The sequence below is a fragment of the Condylura cristata genome, unplaced genomic scaffold, assembly GCF_000260355.1.
Source record: "Condylura cristata isolate star-nosed mole 26May11 unplaced genomic scaffold, ConCri1.0 scaffold00011, whole genome shotgun sequence".
NCBI lineage: Eukaryota > Metazoa > Chordata > Mammalia > Eulipotyphla > Talpidae > Condylura > Condylura cristata.
The window spans coordinates 4,260,357-4,280,548 of NW_004567112.1; the positions used below are offsets into that span (position 1 = coordinate 4,260,357).

The 20,192-nt window shown below is 50.6% G+C and overlaps 1 protein-coding gene across 1 annotated transcript; it reads left to right on the top strand.

Annotated features, from left to right (window-relative positions):
• Positions 1–116: 116 nt before the first annotated feature.
• On the top strand, positions 117–12,409 carry NSMCE4A (non-SMC element 4 homolog A (S. cerevisiae)). Its single transcript, XM_012723409.1, has 11 exons — positions 117–376; positions 597–674; positions 2,818–2,948; positions 4,636–4,787; positions 6,468–6,567; positions 7,516–7,606; positions 8,342–8,436; positions 9,409–9,457; positions 10,867–10,958; positions 11,071–11,157; positions 12,252–12,409. Exons 1-10 carry the CDS (start codon positions 229–231, stop codon positions 11,143–11,145), a joined length of 1,011 nt encoding a protein of 336 aa, XP_012578863.1. The 5' UTR covers positions 117–228; the 3' UTR covers positions 11,146–11,157; positions 12,252–12,409.
• The last annotated feature ends 7,783 nt before the right edge of the window (positions 12,410–20,192 follow it).

Sequence of the window (20,192 nt, forward strand, 5' to 3'; positions counted from 1 at the left end):
ACATCTGTCGTGTCGATCGAGCCGCTCGACCTTGGCGGGGGCACGCCCGCCCCCGAGGGGGCAGGACGACCCAGCCGGAGGCCGGGCAGGCGCAGTCGCGGCGCCCGAGCCCAGACGGCCAGCCGGGGCGCACAGGCGCGGCTCCGTCCCCGGCCTGCTGCTCTGACCAGGTTCCCCGCGAGCTGTGGCTCTCCGGGCAGCAACAGCGTCGCCCCACAAGTGTCACGTATGCAAACCCTCGGACCCCGCCCCGGACCTGCACTGTGGGAACTCGGGGTGCGGCCCTGGGGCCTTCCGTGGCTGGCGAAGTTGGAGAACCGCTCAACTCGCAGCGCCCCGCCGAGGCTGCAGCAGAAGTGGAGCCCTTGGGGTGAAGGTTAGGGGGAGCCACGGTCTCTTTTTAAAGTTGGTGCCGTAGAGGGGAGCCTCCTTGCTCGGTCTGAGCCGTCTTGGCGGAAAATCGAAAGCTGTACGAAGCTGTTGCGCAGGGGCAGGGCGGGACTGGACTTCATGGCCACTGGCCATCACTTTGCCCACCAGCTGTCAGTGGGTGACCCGCGTGTTACCCCAAGCTTGTGTTTTTCTTTTTCAAATAGAAAACCGAGAGGATATACTGAATGCCAGCGACAAATTAACGGAGGCCCTGGAGGAGGCCAACACTCTGTTTAATGGAGGTAACTGGCTATTTCGTGAGTGGCGGGTGGCTGAGACCCCTGAGCATCATTTTGATGGGAGTTAGGAGAGGGCCACGTGGCGAGCATCCAGCAAGCACCTTAGTGCTTTTGTCTTTAGTTTCTTTTGAAACAGTTTTCATTGTAGCAAGAATAGTACTTGTTGCTTCTCCTAAGCCTCCGCTGCAGCCTTTAGGAATGCTGAGGGAGCAGGCGGTGTGTTGAGACGCCTGGGGGGTTCTGGGGCCCGCTAGGTGTGAGGGTGCAGTATCCAGCTGTGGTTCTGCTCCAGTCCCAGGATCCAGCCGAATGGAGGCTGAGGGGGCTGGGCCCTGGCGTGGCTTCCTCTTTCTGGCTTCCCCCAGCTTCACCTGCCCCTCTGAGGCTCCTTGGCCACTTACCCTTTGCTGCCTGGGTCACCTGTAACCCAATCCCGGGCGTGAAAGCGAGGCCTCCCTGGCCCCTGAGCGGGAGACCACGGGGAGCGCACTTTCAAGTCCACCGTGGTGTGGGCAGCGGCAGTGGTGTTAGTGGAGTGGCCTGAATGTCTGGTGACACGTCCGGGCACCCCGATGCCGGCACCGAGCGAAGCCCCTCCAACGCATTTCCCTCCAAGCCCTCCTTTAACAGTTCTGCGGGGAGGGAAAAACCGGAACTTAGGGCTGCAAACAGGGATCCGGAGAACTTGGGCTGCCCCGAGCCCACAATTCCTCATGTTTGTGGAACTCACGCATCTTTAAGTCTCGCCTTCCTAGTGTGGCTCCCGGTTGCAATGTCTCCTCTGGATTTCTCTGAGTGTTTCTGTCTCCTTCACCGTGGTCTCCTTTCCCTCCCTGTCTTGGTCTCGTGTTTGCAAGGCCTCCCCAAAACCTTCAGGAACCCACACTCCCTTTCCCTCCTCGCTTCCTTCTGCCCTGGCTGGGTTGGGGGCCCCCGGCTTCTGGCCTCTCCTGCTTGTGCCCTGTACAGGGAGTAAGTTAGTTCCTGACCCCCCCTCTGCTGCTCCCACAGTGCTGGCGGGGGGTGAGGGGGTGCTGCACGAATGCCAGGCCCCCGTGCTGGTCGGTGCAGGGGAATCCTGGCATTCGTGGACCGGCGCCCAGTTTCACCCCGTAGAGCCATTAAGCTGCTGTGGTGTGGTGACTTGACTTCTCTCCCCCTGGCCTTGAGGCCCAGGGCGAGGGCGCTCCAGACTGGCCCAGGACCTGCCTCTCTTGAATCTCTGTCAGTGCCTGATTAAGGGGTAAAATCTCAAGAGCTGGAGTCACAGGTCTGACAGCTTGAGGAGGTTGTGATTCAGGTGAAACGCCTCAGGAGCAAGCCAGGCTGCGGCGTGTGTTTGAGCTCTGCCGTGTTGGTGTCTTCTTGGCTTCTTTTTCATTTGCCTTTGCAGGGGCTCCCCGAGCATCCCTTGGCCCCGTGGGTCTGCCCAGTCTGCTGGGCCCTGTGTTTCCCCTGGGCCCCTTTCCTTAAATTCGTCCTCGGTTTTTCTTTTATCTCCTTCTTGTCTCCTTCATTCCTTCCCCCTTAAATCCTGTGTCCTCTATCAAGCCACCCTGGCCACCCCCCTCAGTGGTCATGGCCTGCAGCGGTCACTGCTGTGTGGCTTGCCGGCATCTGCTTGGTCCAGCAGTTGGGCGTTGTTTCTTCTTGACCACTGGCCTTACTGCTGCGCAGGGCACTTCCTTGGCACTGGCGATGGGGCGAGGGGGGCGCCTTCCTGGGCCCCTGGGAAAAGCCGTAGCAGAGCTTGTTAGCCTGGGGGTACTGGCAGGGGGCTGTGTGGCTCCCAGGAGTGGGAAGTCTGGAGAGAGCTGGGGTATAGTCAGCTTCGGGTGGAGTTTGGGAAGAGTAGAGGAGGGTCAGTTTTTTTTGTTTGTTTGTTTTTATTTTTACATCATTTTGTACATTTTTTTTTTTTCCATCTCAATTGTAATCCCCGCGGGTTCCCCATCACCAAGTCACCCATGTGCCATCACCATAATCCCGTGCATTTCGAGGAGGGTCAGTTTTTAAGGGGAGAGGGCTAAGTCGGAGATTGGTTTTGGTCCAGTGGGAAATGGCCAGTAAGTCATTGGAAATTTAGGGGAGATACCTGTGGCTGGTGTGTGCTTCTGTCGTATATATATTTTCTGTCTCTGAATAGTGTCCCGAGCAAGAGAAGCCGTCTTGGATGCCCAATTTCTCGTTCTGGCTTCGGATTTGGGCAAAGAGAAGGCGAAGCAGCTCCGTTCTGATCTGAACTCGTTTGACATGCTGAGATACGTTGAAACACTGGTAAGAGAGTCACTGGGTCGTGATGAGAAACGCTTCCTGTCACGCTGTATCCACGTGTGAATGGTTTTCACTTCTTGTTTCCCTTTTGGGTGGTGCCTAGTTTTCCCACAGGTGTTACCAGATGGGACTCATGAAGGTGGAACCTCATGGTGGAATTGGGGGGGCCTAGGGCAGTTTGCACTTGGCCAAGAAGATGGTGCTGACGCTGTCACCGCACGGCTTCGTGAGCGAGCCAGCTCATCCCCCACCCTTGCCCAGGGTTGAGAGCCAGCCTGTGTGGCCGGAGGCAGAGTGCAGCTAGACAGGCTTGGGTCTGTCTTTGAGACAGTTTCGGAACCACACCCATGTATGGTGACCGATATGGGGTTTGCTTTCTTGTTTTTTTTTTTTTTTTTTTTCACATTTCCTTGCGTCTTACGTTCACATGCGCGTCAAACTTGGATTTTAAGCTGCCCCTTGAGGGGGTCACCAGAAACAGCCTCCGGCCCCTGTGCCTTTCACTGTTGACTTCTTTCTCCTTGGTCGGCCCTGAGCCTACCTCTGTCCTGCACTCCGTGTGGATGTTGAATTTCTAGCTCGATGTTTGTGAAGTGCTTATTAAAACAGCTTAGTCCCTTGAGTGCTGAGCTGATCAGTGAACTGTTTTATAAAGGTAGAAGGCAAGTGAGATTTCTGCTGTTTTTAAAACTTTACCTTTTTAAAAATGCAAACTTGCTAAAGTTGAAGACCTTAGGATTTTTGTTAATCTCTTTATTGTGAAGTATAGTGCACTTTGAAAGATACCACTAACGTACAGTTCAGTAAATAAAGTGACCATGTATTGCATTCCCTTTTTAAAAATTACTTTTATTTATCAGAGTAAGCTTTGTCCTTTAACATACCAAAATAAATTCTAGAAGTTTAATGAATTCAATTGAAAGCCTGAAATTAAGAGCTGTACGGCTTGGGGGAGATAGCTTAGGGTAGGTCTCTCTAAGTGTAATACCAAACAGACGGTGAATTAAAAATGGGTGGGTGTGACCAGACAACAGTGGGAATGCCCGCCTACAAGTGTGAGTGCAGGAAGGGGAGCAGGAGAATCGGGGGCTCATCCTCTCTCGCTGGTCTCCATTCTGTGAAGTTGATGGCCTAAATAGGGTTAAACTTTCAGAGGGATTTTGATTATTGTTTTTGTGTGATATGACCATGTTAATTTGATAACTTCTAGCCATCTTATAATATAAAAGTATGATTTTATAAATGCAAATTTATTTATTTTTAAATATTTACTTATGGATACAAGAACTGAGGTGCAGGCCAGATGTGCAGGGGGTGAGAGGATTCACCAGAGACAGAGTGGGGAGCAGAACAGGGGGGAGCAGAACAGGCAGACTGAAATACATGGCTGAGGGGAGCAGCGGGCAGGACAGGTGAGGTCTGTAGCGCCGTGTGGGCCACTCCCTGGCCGGGGATCGAACTCGTGCTACAGTGGCTGTGGACAGCTTGCTTCACAGTGCTGTGCTTCAACGTGCTGCACCGCCAGGGAGGGCCTGTAAAAGGTTACCTTTGCAAGAAGAAAATTAGCCAATGTTAGGACGCTAAAAACAGGCTCTGCCTCCAGGCTCCTCGCTTTAGTGACAGGTTATTGGGAGTGGTGGATGATTGCCTGTGGCTTAACTGGGTTTTTTTGTTTCCTTCCCTTTTGTAGCTGACACATATGGGTGTAAATCCGCTAGAAGCTGAAGATCTCATCCGTGATGAAGATAGTTCTGACTTTGAACTCATTGTCTATGACTCCTGGAAAATATCAGGCAAAACAGCAGAAAACACCTTTAATAAAACCCATACATTCCACTTTCTGTAAGATTATTTTCAAAATCCAACAGACCAGCCATTTGTAAACCTGAAACTGCTTTTTATTGTAGAGACGGAACCAGTTGCTGTTCTGTAGAGGCTCTGACTGTGATGCTTTAGTTTAAACTTTCTTAGGTTTGATTTAGAAGCCCATGAAATCTGGCTGTGTCATTTCAGCCAGAGTGGCTGCAGGCCAGCCCTCCTTCCCAGGCCCGCCTGGCCCCTGTTTGCTAGTAGGGGAGGTTTTGGCCAGTGACGTCATGTGGGCCTTGTTTTATCATCTTTAAAAGCCTCGCAGGCTAGTCCCTATAGAGGGTCTCTTTCGATTCTGCCATGGTCTGCCGTTTATAACTTACTAGATGGTCACAGACCTGTATTTAGATTGTTGGAGTCTTGTCGCGTAAAGTGCCCCGTTCATTTTTGGATACAGCTCTAATTTTGCAAAACTTTTCTCTATATGCATGAAATTAGCTTTGGTTTTCACTTCTTAGCTCGGGCCTATGGGAAACAAGAGCAGCAGCCACTAGATCTTTTGTCCAACAGCCTTGAAATACATAGGTTGTGTACCAGGTGGATACTTTCCAATGCAGTACCTAATGTAGTAATGCAATGAGCGTTGTGTCTTCCATAACTGAAAGGGCTCCTGGGTGTTCTGATTCCCTCTTCTAAATCTCCTGAGATCTCTAGTGTCTCAGTTAGCTGCTTGGGAGATGCAGGTGTGGTCAGTCAGTGTTGTGGGGCCAGTAAGTTTTGACCTTCTGTTATCGAAGGTGCCAGAACCAGTGTGTGTGTGAGATAGCTCAAACGTGTTTGCCACCGCATCAAATCCCAATTTGTATTCCTTGTTGCTTTTCTAGACTCTTATCAGAAATCCTAGAATCTAGAGATAAACTTTTACAGTGTGACAAATCTCTCCCCCCCCTCCAGCCACCAGGAAGAACATAGCCTTGTGTCCTTGCCCTTGATGCTTCCTCAGCCCACATTGTCCTTTCGACCATCTTCCCCTGTGAGGCTTACTTACCCTGTAGGCCCCTGCTTGGAAGCTTCCAGCCACTTCTCAAGACCGGGGTACGGGGCAGGCTGTTTCTTGTCTCCCCATACTCGAGTCCAGTGCTCTGGAGCCTGAGTAGCCTGCTGACATGACCTGTGTGCGGGAACATCTGTCCTTTCAGTCGACTGATCTGCCCAAGTCTGCTCTATATTCTCGGTCCCTTGATCACCACCTGTTGCGTCTATTACTGTAACTTACATCTTCTGCATTAGGTTTTAGGGACAGGGGCTGAAGGGAGTCGGAAGGGGTAGGGAACCCCGTATCACTGCTGACTGTCATCTTAAGACTGGTGTGTTCTGTGGAGTCAGGCTGTGAGCCCCAGACTTTAGCTGTCCCCCTGCCCCACACGTTCGTCCCGCCCTGGTCTCAGAGCTTGGCTTTGCACCTTAGAGAAGAGGCTATCGGGGAAGACCTGAGGCAGGTCCACTGTCAGGAGCAAACTGCAGGTTTTCGGAGGGAGGAGCTGAGTGAAACGGGAGCAGAAAGGAGGTGCGAGCCGACAAACATCTTGTCTGATGTCAGCGCCCGTGTCACGGGTGCCTGGTCTGGATTTGACTAAGTCAGGGAGCTGCTTTCATTGAGTGAAATTCGTTTGTTTAAAACCAAACCAAATCTGAAAGCCTATTTTTTGTTAGGTTGGGTTCAATACAAGGAGAGTTGCCGGTGCCCAAGCCACGGACTGATCGGCCTAGAAAGGTCCCCCTGATAGAGGAGCAGCGAGCCATGCCTGCCCAGGTTGGTGATTTACTTTCTTCTACTGAGGCTTTGTGGCTCCTCGAGTTAAAATAGCCCTCGCTCTGCGAGCAGTGTCCTGGCCATCTTTTCTAAGCTTTACCTAAGACTGGAGTCAAGTTCAGTCAGGCAGGCACTTTACTGAAGCCTGTAAACATTTTATTGGCTGGACGGCCTATCCTGGTTTTCTTTCTTTCTTTCTTTCTTTCTTTTTTAAAGATTTATTTATTCATACAGAACTGGGGTACAGGCCAGAGATGCGGAGGGTAATTGAATTCACCAGAGACAGAGTGGGGAGCAGAACAGGCAGATCGATGAAGTACACTGCTGAGGGGAGCAGCAGGCGGTCAGGAGAGGTCTGCCGCGCCATGTGGGTCACCTCCGGGGCAGGCGGGGATCGAACTCATGCGGAAGTGGCTTTAGCTTCTTAGTGCTGTGCTTTGACCTGCTGTGCCACCAGGGAGGGCCTGTCCTGGTCTTCACCCACCCCTGGACCTGGAGCCTTTCCCCTGAGCCTGGGTTTCTCAGCTGTATCCTCAGTAATTTGGGCCAGAGAACTCTTCGTCGAGAGGCCTGCCTGGTGCATTCTGGGGTGCTTAACTGCCCCCCTGACCATGGCCTGCTCAGGCCAGACAGCCCCCACCCGCTGGAGCGTGACAACCAGCACAGCTCCCGCCATGAGCAGATGTTTCCTGGGTGGCGGAGGGAGTGGTGGGGGGTGAGATCCTTTGAACTGTGCTCTTTTAAGTGGAGAAACTTTGAATTGTGCTCTTTTAAGCCCAACCTGACAACCATCCATCTGGTAATGTTACACTTCTACTAAACATTAATACACTAGGAGATCTTGTTTTCGAACTAAATGTTCACAGGGGGATAAAATGGGTAGGTGAGAGACAAGGCTACCAGCAGGCAAATGGGTCCCTCAGCTTGCTACTGATTTTATATTCACAGCTCAACAGAATGGAAGAATCCCATCAGGAAGCAACAGAAAAAGAAGTAGAAAGAATCTTGGGGCTCTTGCAAACGTATTTTCAAGAAGATCGTAAGTATGCCATGGCATTCCCAGATGGGGCCCTTTGCATTTCTCAGACAACACGAGGAGTTATTTTAATTTAAACGGCATTTTCCACGTGATGCTTGAGTTCAACTCTTTCACTCTTTGGTGGGATACGTCTTGAAGGAGGCTTCCCGTTTGGAAATCCCATATGAGAATTTGAAGTAACTTTTCACTTTTATTTTTAAACAATGAGGAATTTTTTCCATTACGTAATAAAACATGCAACGGAAGTGAGAAAAGTGAAAGGCCCAGTGTCTGTCTCTCCTCTCCACCCTCCCCGGAGGCAGCCACTTGTAAAACACGATGCGTGTGTTTTCTGTTTAGGACAATTGTGAGAATCTGCACATGAAGTAGTTGGGGTTTGGGGGTGTGTGTTGCTTTTTCCAAAACTGATCATAGTATGACTGGCCTCCTGCCTATTATGCCTCCCACACCCCCGGTTGTCAGTGATCCCCATTGTGTGGCTGTCTCCCCAACACCTTGAGCCGGCATCTACTGGCAGGTGGCTAAGAACCTTGGCACGTGCCTTGTGCTCCCACTGGTGACTCCCCAGGACAGGTGTTCGAGGACAGCCGGGTCAAGGGCAGGCAGGCGGTGCGTCCCGGTGCCAGCCCTGTCAGGACACGTCTGTTGCCTCCCTCGTCTCTGGCTCGTTCTCGCAAGGGCTGGCAAGCAAAGGTCATTTTCCCATTTTGAGGAATTTTGCCTTTTTTTCTACAGCGGATACGCCTATGTCTTTCTTTGACTTTGTGATTGATCCACATTCTTTTCCCCGGACGGTGGAAAACATCTTCCATGTTTCCTTCATTATACGGGTAAGAATTAAGATTATTTCTGTGATTGCTTATATGCCTACGAAAGGGTAAATAATAGAAGCTGTAGGTAGGAGCTGGCAAAGGTATCGTGCTCACTTGTGAGTATTTCAGACCTAGTCAGATAAGACATTAACTGACACATAGGCAGAGTAAACTAGCGAGAATGTGTGTGCTTTTTTTTACCTTTCAGAAATTAAAGACAGAATTGGCACGATTTGAATATGGACATGTAGATTGAGTGGCATAAGCTAAGTGTTGAATTTCCCCAATTAGATCGTTGTCCGTTTATGTAAGCAAATGAGTTCTCATGCAGTGAACCCCGAAGGGAAAAGAGGCTGGTTGTCTGTGACTTACTCGCAGAAAGAGTAATACCAGATGGAGTGAGGGTGACTAAATAAATGGCAACACGTGACAGCTGGCGAAGGCGAGGAAAGGTAGATGGGCGGCCTGTACAGTAACCTTGTGACTCAGGGGGTTGGCATGACTCCAGAATAGAAGCCTAAAAACAGGCCTTGTTCAGCAATGGACTCTGGTGACAGGTCTGCGGCCTGGTGTCAGGTTGCACTCCTGCACGTTTAAGAGTTTGATTCGAACCTTAGAAACCTTGTATTGAGCAAGGTATTTTTTCCAGAAATGCTATCGAAGGCATATTTTGTCAGTGATAAGTGATAGTTACGCATCATAAAAAGTAGTCAAAAGTTGGTATGAACCAGTAAACAGGTAGCAGTTTGGGTTGCAACAAAACGTCAGGCCGGGGGCTGTGCCTGGGTAACAGCTGCATAGAAGCCTCAGAGGACTCCATGAGGAAAGGCAGGCATCGGAGATAGCTTGATCACGGGATCTCATGATTGCTATGATACATTTTCAACTGTCTAACAGAATTTTGTAGTTGAGTGATTTTTTTTTTCTCATCCAGTGATTATAGGTTTTGACTCTAAATGTTGTTCTTCTCCTAACATGTTTGTGTTTTAGGATGGTTTTGCACGAATAAGACTTGACCAAGACCGCCTGCCAATAATAGGTAAATGAAACTACATTCGGGAGACTCCTCTTTGAAAAAATACACTGTAATTAGAGTTTATATAATGTTTTTTACCAACTGAGTTTCTAATCATAGGTAACTTTTACGATGCCATAGTTGCTTGACTGAAAATACAACCGTGGGTGAACAAAATAAATCTGCTGCTCTCAATTTAACATCTACTACTGTAAAGATGAACAAAGAACCTATCATTTCCCCAGAGAGTTTGTAATTGCAGATCTTATTGTAGTTTCCAGCTATTTTCCTCTGCTCCCCCTCCTCTCCTTGAGAGAATCTTTAATTTTTATTTGAGTAATTTCATAGTTTATTATTTATGTATGCATACAAGAGCTGGCGTATAGGCCAGAGGTGTGGGGGTGAGAGGATTCACCAGAGACAGAGTGGGGAGCTGAACAGGATGATCCACTGAAATACACTGCTGAGGGGAGCAGCAGGGAGGTGGGTCATGCCGCACCGTGTGGGTCAGCTTCTGGCCGGGGATGGAACTCGTGCTGCAGTGGCTTCAGATTGCTTCATAATGTTGTGACTTAACCCCTGTGCCATCAGGGAGGCCAATCTCATACTTTCTATTACTCTTTACCCACTAAGGTTTCTGGTAAAGAATGAAGCACTTCCACTGCGCTTACTTCAAAAGTTCTCAATGTCACATTGAACAGAAGAGAGCTTAGCTCAGTGCTTGGTATAGAGATAGCAGAGGATTCAGTGGTTGGAACGTTTTATTCCATTACATGCTTGTTTTTTTATTTTTATTTTTACATCATTTTGTGCATTTTTCCATCTTAGTTGCAATCCCCGTGGGCTTCCCATCACCAAATCACCCATGTGTCATCACCATAGTCCAGTGCATTTCCCTCCCCCCACTGATTTTGATCCCATTCCCCACTGCACCCCCATAAAATGTCTCTGGTATATAGCTGTTCATTATTATTATTATTATTTTCTTGACTGGTCCATTATACTCCTGCTATGAGTGAAATCATTCGGTATTTTTCCTTTCTGGCTTATTTCACTAAGCATGATCTTCTCCAGCTCCATCCATGTTGCTGCATATGTATCACGTCTTTTTTATCCAGTCACCCATTTTTGGGCATCTGGGCTGCTTCCATGTTTTTCCAATTGTAAACAAAGCAGCAGTAGACATGGGGGTGCAGGTGTCTTTTTGAATCGGTGTTTTTGTGTCCTTTGGGTAGATCCCTAGGAGTGGGATTGCTGGGTCGTAGAGAAGCTCCATTTTTTTTTTAATGGAAGTGCTGGGATGACTTGCCTCGGTAATAGCACTGTAACAATTCAGTAGGCCATGAAATTGATACAGGCTTCTATTTTATCAGCCTCAGCTCAGGTTACCACTTTTGATTGCATAACCTTTGCCAATTTTATCTTTCAAACAGAACCTGTTATTAATGAAGAAAGTGAGGGGATTGACCAAAACACCCAAATTCGGAATCAAGGAATCTTAGCTCTGAGTTACCGCGACTGGGAGGTAAAGCTCGATCCCTCGCCCCGGCAGTTGTCTGTCTGTCTGCGGACCCCGGCCCACCCGCCCTGTCACTGCCGTGGACCCCACCCCCCACCTGCTCTTTCTTTTCTGCAAGGAGATTGTGAAAACCTTTGAGATCTCAGAGCCTGTGATTGCTTCGAGCCAGAGCCAGGAGAGGCTGAGTGCTTGACGCCCACCCGAGGTAACATCTCCTGGGGGACATTGCTCGCCCTGACTCCTGTGTGCCAGGCCTTCCTGGCCTTCCTGCTTCGCTGCCTGGTGCTTTTGCCTCCCACCAGCGCCCCGTTCCCAGAGCTGCGGGCTCTGGAAGGAAGCAGAGCAGGCCCAGGGCCTGTGGTTTCCTTCTCTGGCTTGCTTGCTTGGATATTTGGACGCTTTGCAGTGGAAAGAGACAGAGCAAGTGTTAGGTCTTGGCTCGCCACGCCCCTGCCCCCATAAGTTGGTAAGGTGGATGGGTGTTCAGGGCTTCCAAATTGTCCCGTAAGGTTTGTTTGTTCAGCAGAGGGTCAGGACAGAATTACCTCGGAGTGACGTTAGTCAGTGGGAGTCTCTGACATTTGACTTAGGCTGTGAGGTAACTGGTCATTTTTTTTTTTTTTTAAAGATTTATTTATTTGTTCATACAGAACTGGGGTACAGGCCAGAGGCTCTGGGGGGGCGAGAGGCTTCGCCAGAGACAGAGTGGGGAGCAGAAGAGGCAGATCGACGAAGTCCACTGCTGAGGGGAGCAGCGGGCGGGTCAGGAGAGGTCTGCCGCGCCCTGTGGTCACCTCCGGGGCAGGCGGGGGTCGAACTCATGCGGAAGTGGCTTTAGCTTCTCAGTGCTGTGCTGTAACCCGCTGCGCCACCAGGGAGGGCCGGTAACTGGTCATTTTTGTGGAGGGGCCTGTCCTCGGGAGAAAGCACGGAGCAGGTGTAACTGTGGCCTGGGCTCTGCTAGCTCTGCCTTCCAGGCTCGCTGACCACCCTCAGCTTCATTTCCTCACCTGTAAGCCTGGGGGTAGGGGAGTCTGAATTAGAGGGTGGCTAAAGTTTTCTTTTTTCCAAGATCAAATTTTCTATGATTTTGAGTGCTAAAATGAGTTTTTCGGTATTTATGCTAAACTTTTTACGTGCTTCAAGTTTTTCTTCCAAGAGAGCAGCGACGTGAGTGGGGTGAGGTTGGCCTGGGCTCCGCTCGCTGAGGAGGGGCGGCTGGGGGTTCTCAGTGATGTAAAGTCAACTTGCCATTTGTCACTGAAATGCTGTTAACCAGTAATTTCCCCCTTTTTTTAGGACTCAAGGGAATCGTGACATCCAGCAAGGACCACAGCACGTGTTGTAAATATTGTATGATTAAACATTTTTAAAGACAGATTGTTTTTAGTAAAATGTAGCTTTTGATAGTTAATGAATTTGTCCTGGTTGTCTTTGATTAAAGGAAACTCACTGCCATATTCACAAAAAGCTACAGTTACTCTTTATTTCCTGTCCTTGGGAGAGTTGCCCCTTCCTCAAGCCCTCCCCCCCCACCCCACGCTTGGCGGGCTTGGGCAGCAGGTCAGCTGCCGGGCACTAGCGGGTACTAGGTTGAACCAGGTGAAACAGTTTCTTTTTCTCCTTTTTTTAAAGATTTATTTATTTTTGCATACAGAACCGGGGTGCAGGCCAGAGGGGCAGGGATGGTGAGAGGCTTCACCAGAGACAGAGTGGGGAGCAGAGCAGGCAAGTGACGAAGTCCACTGCTGCGGGGAGCAACGGGCGGCCAGGAGAGGTCTGCCGCGCCCTGTGGGTCCGCTCCGGGCAGAGAACCAAGCTCGCACTGAGGCGGCTGTGCTTCTCACAGTGTTGTGCTTTAACTGGTTGCGCCACCAGGGAGGGCCCAGGTGAAACTCTGTAAGTAAAACACGGCAGACAGCAGCAGTGTCCTCTGACTCGGGTCTCTGTTCTGGTGTTTTTGCTCTTCTACCTCCTCACAAAGAAACCTAAGATTCTTTTCAGCTCCTCACAAGCCCCAGTCTGACCCAGCCCCTGGACTCCACCCAGTCTCTACTTTCTCCATCTAAGTTCCAGCCGCACCCTCATCCCGGGGGTCCTCTGCGTCCTGACTTTCCTTCACATCTCTCCCGGGTCTCCCATCCACTTGTCCTTTCTCAGTGACCCCCTCCCCCCACTGCCCTCAAGGTTTGAAATACTGCAAGCTGTCAGTGACGTGCAGACTTGGGCAGCACCAGGCTCTGTGCCCACCCTTTCAGGCTCACTCTTCCCAAAGGCCTCCTTTTTGTGAAGGGGTTTTATTGAGGCAAGAGTCAGAGCGTATCACTCCTCCATTTAAAGTGTCCGAATCATTTATTCTCCAGTCCAGTCACAGGGCTGTGAATCGCCACAACCATCGCCGGTCCAATTTCAGGACAATCCTCCCTGGGGGCAGAATGTTCTAGAAGGGTGAATAGCAGTCACCCACCCTTCCCCACACACATCTCCTTGCCCTTAGCCCACACCAACCACCGACCTATTTCAATATGCATAATTTTGCCTGTTACTATCCATAAATTGGTGACTTCTGGACATTGCACATTTCTGGGCACACACGTGTGCCTTCACCGTTCAAGCGTGTGGTTTAGAGCCGCCAGCCTCTTTCCGAACTTCCGTAAGAAACATAAAAAGTGGTTACCTTGTGCAAATCAAAGTGGCAAAGCTGTAACTGCGTTTTGTGCCTTTCTAGAACTACTTAGTGTTTCCTAACTGCTTTTTCATTATTTAAAAAAATGAAGTTGGGTCCTCCCTGGTGGTGCAACAGGTTAAAGTGCAGCACTATGAAGCTCTCAGAAGCCACTGCAGCACGAGTTCGATCCCTGGCCAGGGAGCTGACCCACATGGTGCAGCAGACCTCTCCTGACCTGCTCGCTGCTCCCCTCAGCAGTGGATTTCAGTGGATCTGTCTGTTCTGCTCCCCACTGTGCCTCTGGTGAGTCCTCTCACTCCTCACACTGCTAGTCTGTACCCCAGTACTTATATGAATAAATAAATATTTTTTAAAAAAGGAAGTTAGGTGTATAAGGAAACCATAAACCATTTTTTCTACGAAATTCTGAATAGAAAAAACAAAATCATGATTCCCATTATCTCAACTCCTGGCCCAAAAGCCTCCCTTGCCCTCTGGAACTTCACACTGGACTAGACCTGTGTCTGTGCAGTGTTTCCAGCGGAGCCCTGGCCGGTGTCTGCCAGGCCATGGCAGCAGCAGGGAGCTGGCCCCTCTGTGGGCCTTCCTCCTGGCTGCCCTGCCTGCCTGAGAAGTCACCACTGGAGGTGTATTTTCCGCTTCAAATTCCCCAGGAATCGCGAACCTCGCTATCCTCATTTCAGTCTGTCTTTCCCACTGCAGATGTGGAGATGTGCTGCTTTATTTTTTCTGTTATTCACTTCCCCAAATGGACCAGAAGCCCCTTGAGGGCTCACCCTAGAGTCCCGGATCTCTGGCAGGGTTAGTAGGGCTCAAGCTTATGTACGTGACCCCAGTTGAGTTTTAGGTGCACGAGACAGTGGTGTGGTGACTTTAGCACACCAGTATATTCTCTGTCCATACACTGTGGAGGGGAGCCAGGACTCTCTCAGGCTAACTCAGGAGCGTGCAATCGTCGGTTTCTTTCTTCATAGAAGAATATTGATTTCGTTTTTATGAGCACTGCTGTCATGAAGAACCGTGTAGACCAGAATAATTAAAAAGTGGCTCCCAGTTTTTTCAAGGAAAAAGATGTTTCTCTCCCCTTGACTTTGGGCTGTGCTTGGTGAATTATCTGGGCAACAGAGAGGGCACAAGTGATGTTCTTGGGGTTCAGAGACCAGGTCCCAAGGCTTGTAGCCCGACAGGCCTCTGGGAGCGCCATGTAACAAGTCCGGCTACAGGTGGTCCTGAGACCAGCGGGAAGGGTCAGGGAGAGGGTGTGTTCAGCCAGCCTCTGGCAGCTCAGTCGAGGGTGCACAGGAGCTCTGACTTGGCCCCTGAGCCCTGCCCCACCTTCCCCTGAACCTCCCCAAGTCTCCAGGTGCCAGTGGTGCTGCACGGGACAGGAAAATGGCCAGGCTGAGTTCCACCTGAATTCCTGGTAGAGAACTGAGAGGATAGCGTGGTGGGGCTTGAAGTGGCAATGTGGGTGCAGCAACAAGGTGGCTGAAGCACGTGGGAACGCCGTGTTCGTGGGCTGCCTTTTACTGTCCCAGTTGCATGCAGAACTGGAGACTGGACTTTACTGTTCTAACAACTACGAGGGGTGCTGATCTTAGAAAGGAATACAGTGACCTAGAAAATAACTTAAACTTTATTTCTTTTCATCTGACTTCTCAGGAATGGTGGTACCCCCAGGAACTCTTTCGGGAGTGGCTTCTTAATCTCATACGGCCCTTTTGACTTTTCCATCAGAACCTTCACTTCCATAAGTGCTTCCCGGTACGGCTGGGCAATAGGGTAGGCAGTGACCCACTCATATTCTTTCGCTTTCTCTGGGGGCTTGCGGGGGGCAGTCACTGGGGTGGAGAGTTTCCCCATGGCTCGTTCCTCCTTTCTCTGCTCCATGAGGTTTCTCCCTCGAACCATCCGTTCCTGGTGTTTCTTTATCTGTTCCTCGGCCCAGGCCAGCTTGAGCTTTTTCGGTTTTGTTTTTTGTGTGTTCTGGATATTTTCAGTGGGGGCATCTTTCTCCAGCGTTAACGTCTTTGTGAGAAGCGTCTCACTTGATATTTTCTCGGGGAGCCGTCGGTACCTGTGGTCTCTGAGGCCTCTGGCTCGTTCGGCCCGGTGGATGTGTTTCTTTATCTGTCCCAGCTCCCTCTCAGGCACCAGGCAGTCCCAGGTCTTCGCTTCTGTGCTCACACACGGCGCTTTCCCGCCCTCTGTGGCAATGTCCCGTTTTGTAGCCACCCTGGGCCCCCACGCCTCTTTCTGCAGCATCTCTCGATGTCGCTGGCTGTGGTATGTCACTGCTTTGGCAAACCAGAAGTCAAAAGACATGGCCTTAAGTTTATCAAGTGTTTCAGTCTCCTGTTGGAATTTTTTGGCTAACAGTTTCCTCACTTCTGAAGAATGGACACCACCTAAACTCTTGTCAAAGGGAAGTGTTAGAGCTTTTTAAGTTGATGTCTTTGTCATAGGCCGTGGCACAGACCTCACGTGGCAAGCAGCCCTGCCTGGAGCTCTGACACCGTGTCCAGTTTGGGTCCCTGGACCGTGTTTGATGTCTTCAGACCTCCGAGCCTCACCCTTCCCCGCTCCTCCTTGCTGAAGTCTGTGCCTTAGAGTTCCTTGAAGGAACAAGGAAACGCCCTCCTCTTCTACCGACCCCCACCCAGACCCCTACCCCCCCACTCTGCCTTCTGGCTTCACTGTGGGGAGCTTTCCTCTTCACCCCTCAGCCAGTCCTTCCACCCGAGCTTGTGGAGATTCGAGAACTTCGATCTGCAGTGACCGCATTCCCTTCCACCCCTCCTACCCGATGGCTCCCCTTCAGAGTGGCTGAAGGGGCCCTGTGATCTGCCTGCACTGTTAACACCCCACTCTTCTTCCTCAAGCCTCTTCAGTTAGGTCTCCATCCCTTGGGATGCTGGGTGCCCCTAGGTCATGGGTGACTTCCACGTGAACAAGTCACGATCCCGTCTTGGTTCCCTATGGTGCCTGACTGCTCACCTTTCTACAGAGCTGACCATTTTCTGCTTCAAACACCAAGACTAGCTTGGGGATCTCTCCCCCTCCTTCCACCCCAAACTACCCATGCCACTAGGTAAATGTCTCCGGGTGACCAGATAGCCCAGCTGTCTTCCTCACAGCCGCTCCCTCCATTGCTCTGCCTCTTACACAGATGCAGCAGAGAAATTGTCACTTAAACCAGACAGAGTCCTGCATAGGCTCCCATGAACATGGTCAGTCTTGAGCATTGAACAAGGTGACTCATTACCTATTAGGCCTTGCTCTAGAGAAGGGGACAAAGAGGTGGGCAGGACAGTCAAGGCACCCCAGGGTGCCCGTGGCCCCTGAGCTTCTCACCAGACACTCCTTGGCACTGCCACTCGATTCTTTCTCCAGTGTTTTCTTTGGTTTTCCCTTTCATCCCGCACCCCGGTAGCAGCCCCTAGACCCGTGCTTCTCTCCGTGCCCAGAGTAAGCTTTGAATGGCGCACATCCACGTGTGACACTTTCCCGCACAGAACCCCAGTAATGTCCTATCACTCGTAGGACAAGACTCCGAATCCCAAGAGGACATCCGGCCTCTGGCTCCCAATAACCTCTCCAAAGCACTTAGCTGACTGCTTGCGCACTCTGCTGCAACCACACTGACCTTTCTGTTCCCTCAGAAGCTGAGTTCACTTTCCCACCATTTCTACCTGCTCCTGCCTGGTGGGCTCCTAGCGCACGTCTTGGCCATTTCCAGGTCTCAGCTTTAGTGTCACTTCCACAAACCTTCCGCACAGATGAGCAAGAGCCCATCTTTCGTGGCACCAGTTCGTGGCACTGTTTAACGTCAATGGCTCTTACTCGACTAAGCCCCCCGGGCCTTGAGGGTGTATTTGCTCAAGGGTGTGTAGCTGGTACCCCTTGGGGCTGGGGCCGGGGCTGAACTGGATATAACACGCCAAACACTCTCACTTGAGCTACCTGGGCCATTTTCACCTTCGTGATAGCTGCAGGGTCCTATTCTTGGTGCCAAAGGTCACAGGAAATGTACTTATCTCCTCACCTTAATCTTCTTTTCTAGTGGGGACTGGAAGCCGACTGCAATTCGAGGGTCTTGAGTATTTTTGGCCCAGGCCAATCTGCAAAATCGAAACAGGAAACTAGCCTAGGTTTGGGGGAGTTTTGGCACACGCTGACATGGAGGCGCTCAGCGAGCTGAACAGGGACTTGAGGTTATATTGAATTTCTATTTTTTTTTAAAGCAAGGGGCAAAGTGCTCTCTGCTGAAGCACCAAGACTAAGCCTGTATTTGAGGCCGTGCCGGTCAGAAGCACCTTGAACACTGGAGATCCAGTTGCTACTTCAAACACCACATGTGTAAAGCCAATCTCCTTGGGTGAGAAGTTTTTAAAGTTGGTCAATGTCAAATTTGGTTATGCATCAAGATATTAGCAATGCACTTAGCAGCTATTATAGATTTTGCCAATAGTTACAGCATTTGAGCAGTTTCATCACAAGGTTTACATTTCAAACAGATAAGCCAATTTGATGGCAAGAAAGTTGTTTCAGTTAATGCAGAAAAATACAGCAGAGAAATGGGTCACTTAGGTTGTCGTAGTCAAGCATAAACACCCTCAAGACCTTATAGTTAGCAAACAGGTTCTATGTTGTCTCCAGGGTTGTAAATACTGTTTCTCAGATTTCTTTTAGTAGCAAAAGGGAAGGCCATGCAACAGAGCCAGGAAAAGCAACACTATGTGCCTTTTAAATAAAGCTAATTTCTTGGGCTCATTTCTGTTTTCACATTTTTCTTCCCTAAATGTTCTTAAAATTATTTCCATAGCAACATTACCGGGCCTGCCATGTACTAGGCTAGCAACACCACCAGGCCCTGCGGCTACCTAATCCTCCCAACCACCACACGCAGTGGGTCTCATTATCCTTCGCTTCGTGGCAGAGAGCACTGAACAGAGGGTGGCTGAAGGTGCCAGGTGCTTCCCGCAGCTGGGTATGTGCCCACGTGACTCCAGGGCACGTCCTTCTCAGCCCTGCGCTACATTGCTCCCAGATAAGTGCACATTTTCCTGCCTTTATTCAAGGCAGGACAGAAAGAATACGTACTGTTCTTCTGCACTCAGACCCAGCCACTCTGAGTCTGACTCCAAGGGCGGGTGTGAGCACGGGGCCTGCACTGCTGGCCGGGCCTCCCCCAGTTCCCTGCTGTCCCCGCTCCTGGCAGCACTCCCGGGAAATGCCGCTGTTCTCATCGCCTCAAACTGCTTCTCCCTGGTGGCTCTTGCTTTAGCCTGAGCCCTCTCAGTTGCGAGCTGAAGGAACAACATCTAGGCTCTTCGCTCTCCTCAGGGTCTCGCCTCATCCGCTCTCAGCTCTCCTCTCTACCCTCTCCTTCTCTGCACGGCAGAGAACAGTATCCGGGCCATCAGGTTTCTGGTCCTCTTCCAGACGTCCACTTGCTGCCCTTGTTCCTTGGGGATGCTGATGGTCCTGGGGGCCAATTTCTAGGGCAACCAGCAGCAGTCACAAGCTTTTTTATGAGTCATCACCATCCTGGATTGAGACCACTGTGAGGTGGTAGGAGCTGGATGTCATCTGGTTGGCAGGGAGGGGACTTCAGTGTGAGCTGGACCAGTGAGCAGACAGAAACCAGGGGAGCTCTCGTGTTTGACAAACACCGGCACCTATCTCAGTGCAGTGAGAGATTTAGATTTATTTATTTATGCATAGCAGAACTGGGGAGTAGGCAAAGAGGTACAGGAGGTTTTGGGGGTAAGAGGATTCACTAGAGACAAGAGTGGGGAGCAGAAGAGGCAGATCGGTGAAGTACATTGCTGAGGGGAGCAGCTGGGAGACAGGAGAGGTCTGCTGCGCCCTGGGGCGGGGAGGGGGTGTCACTCCCTGGCCAGGGATGGCACTTGTGTTGCAGGGGCTGCTGATACTTCACAGTGTTGCCACTAACCCCTTGCGCCACCGGGGAGGCCCTGTTTCTGCAAGTTTTATTTCAATTTTTTTAGACATTGCAAAAACAAACAAAAAAACAAAAACCCACAAACCCCCCACAACACATCAACTTTATTGTTAATTGGGGAAAACACGGCTAAACAGGTTTAAATTATCTGTGCACACCGTGGGAAAGACGGACTATCACCACCTCATTGGAGAGACTCCTCCACCTCAGACCGACAGGAAGCCATCTCCCAAACACCGTGGCTGCAGCTTGGGGGTCCATAGGCAGTGTTATGCTTGGACTGTTAACAATCACAAAACACCCAAAAGTGCTATTTCAAAACGACATCACAACACACAGGAACGCAGATCTCACTCCTCTTTCGGGCCTCAGACAAGGTGGCACTAAGATGCCAGGGGAACGGGCGGCAGCGGGCTCTGGCAGCTGTTTCCCTTGCCAGTGGCCTGGGCTCCCCGCACCAACCCGGCCACTCACAGAAGGCGGCCTGTGGCCCCCATCTGCGCACATCGGGGCCAGCTCTGTGTGGACACTGGGAGCCGACGGTGCCGCGAGTCGCCACCCACGTGCCTCAGTTTCCTGGTCC

Excerpts from the sequence above, each read along its gene's own strand:
- NSMCE4A (XM_012723409.1), top strand. The coding sequence starts at position 229 with ATGCAAACCCTCGGACCCCGCCCCGGACCTGCACTGTGGGAACTCGGG. Across the intron at positions 6,568-7,515 it reads AGCGAGCCATGCCTGCCCAG|CTCAACAGAATGGAAGAATC; the intron begins GTTGGTGATTTA and ends TTATATTCACAG. Across the intron at positions 7,607-8,341 it reads AACGTATTTTCAAGAAGATC|CGGATACGCCTATGTCTTTC; the intron begins GTAAGTATGCCA and ends TTTTTTCTACAG.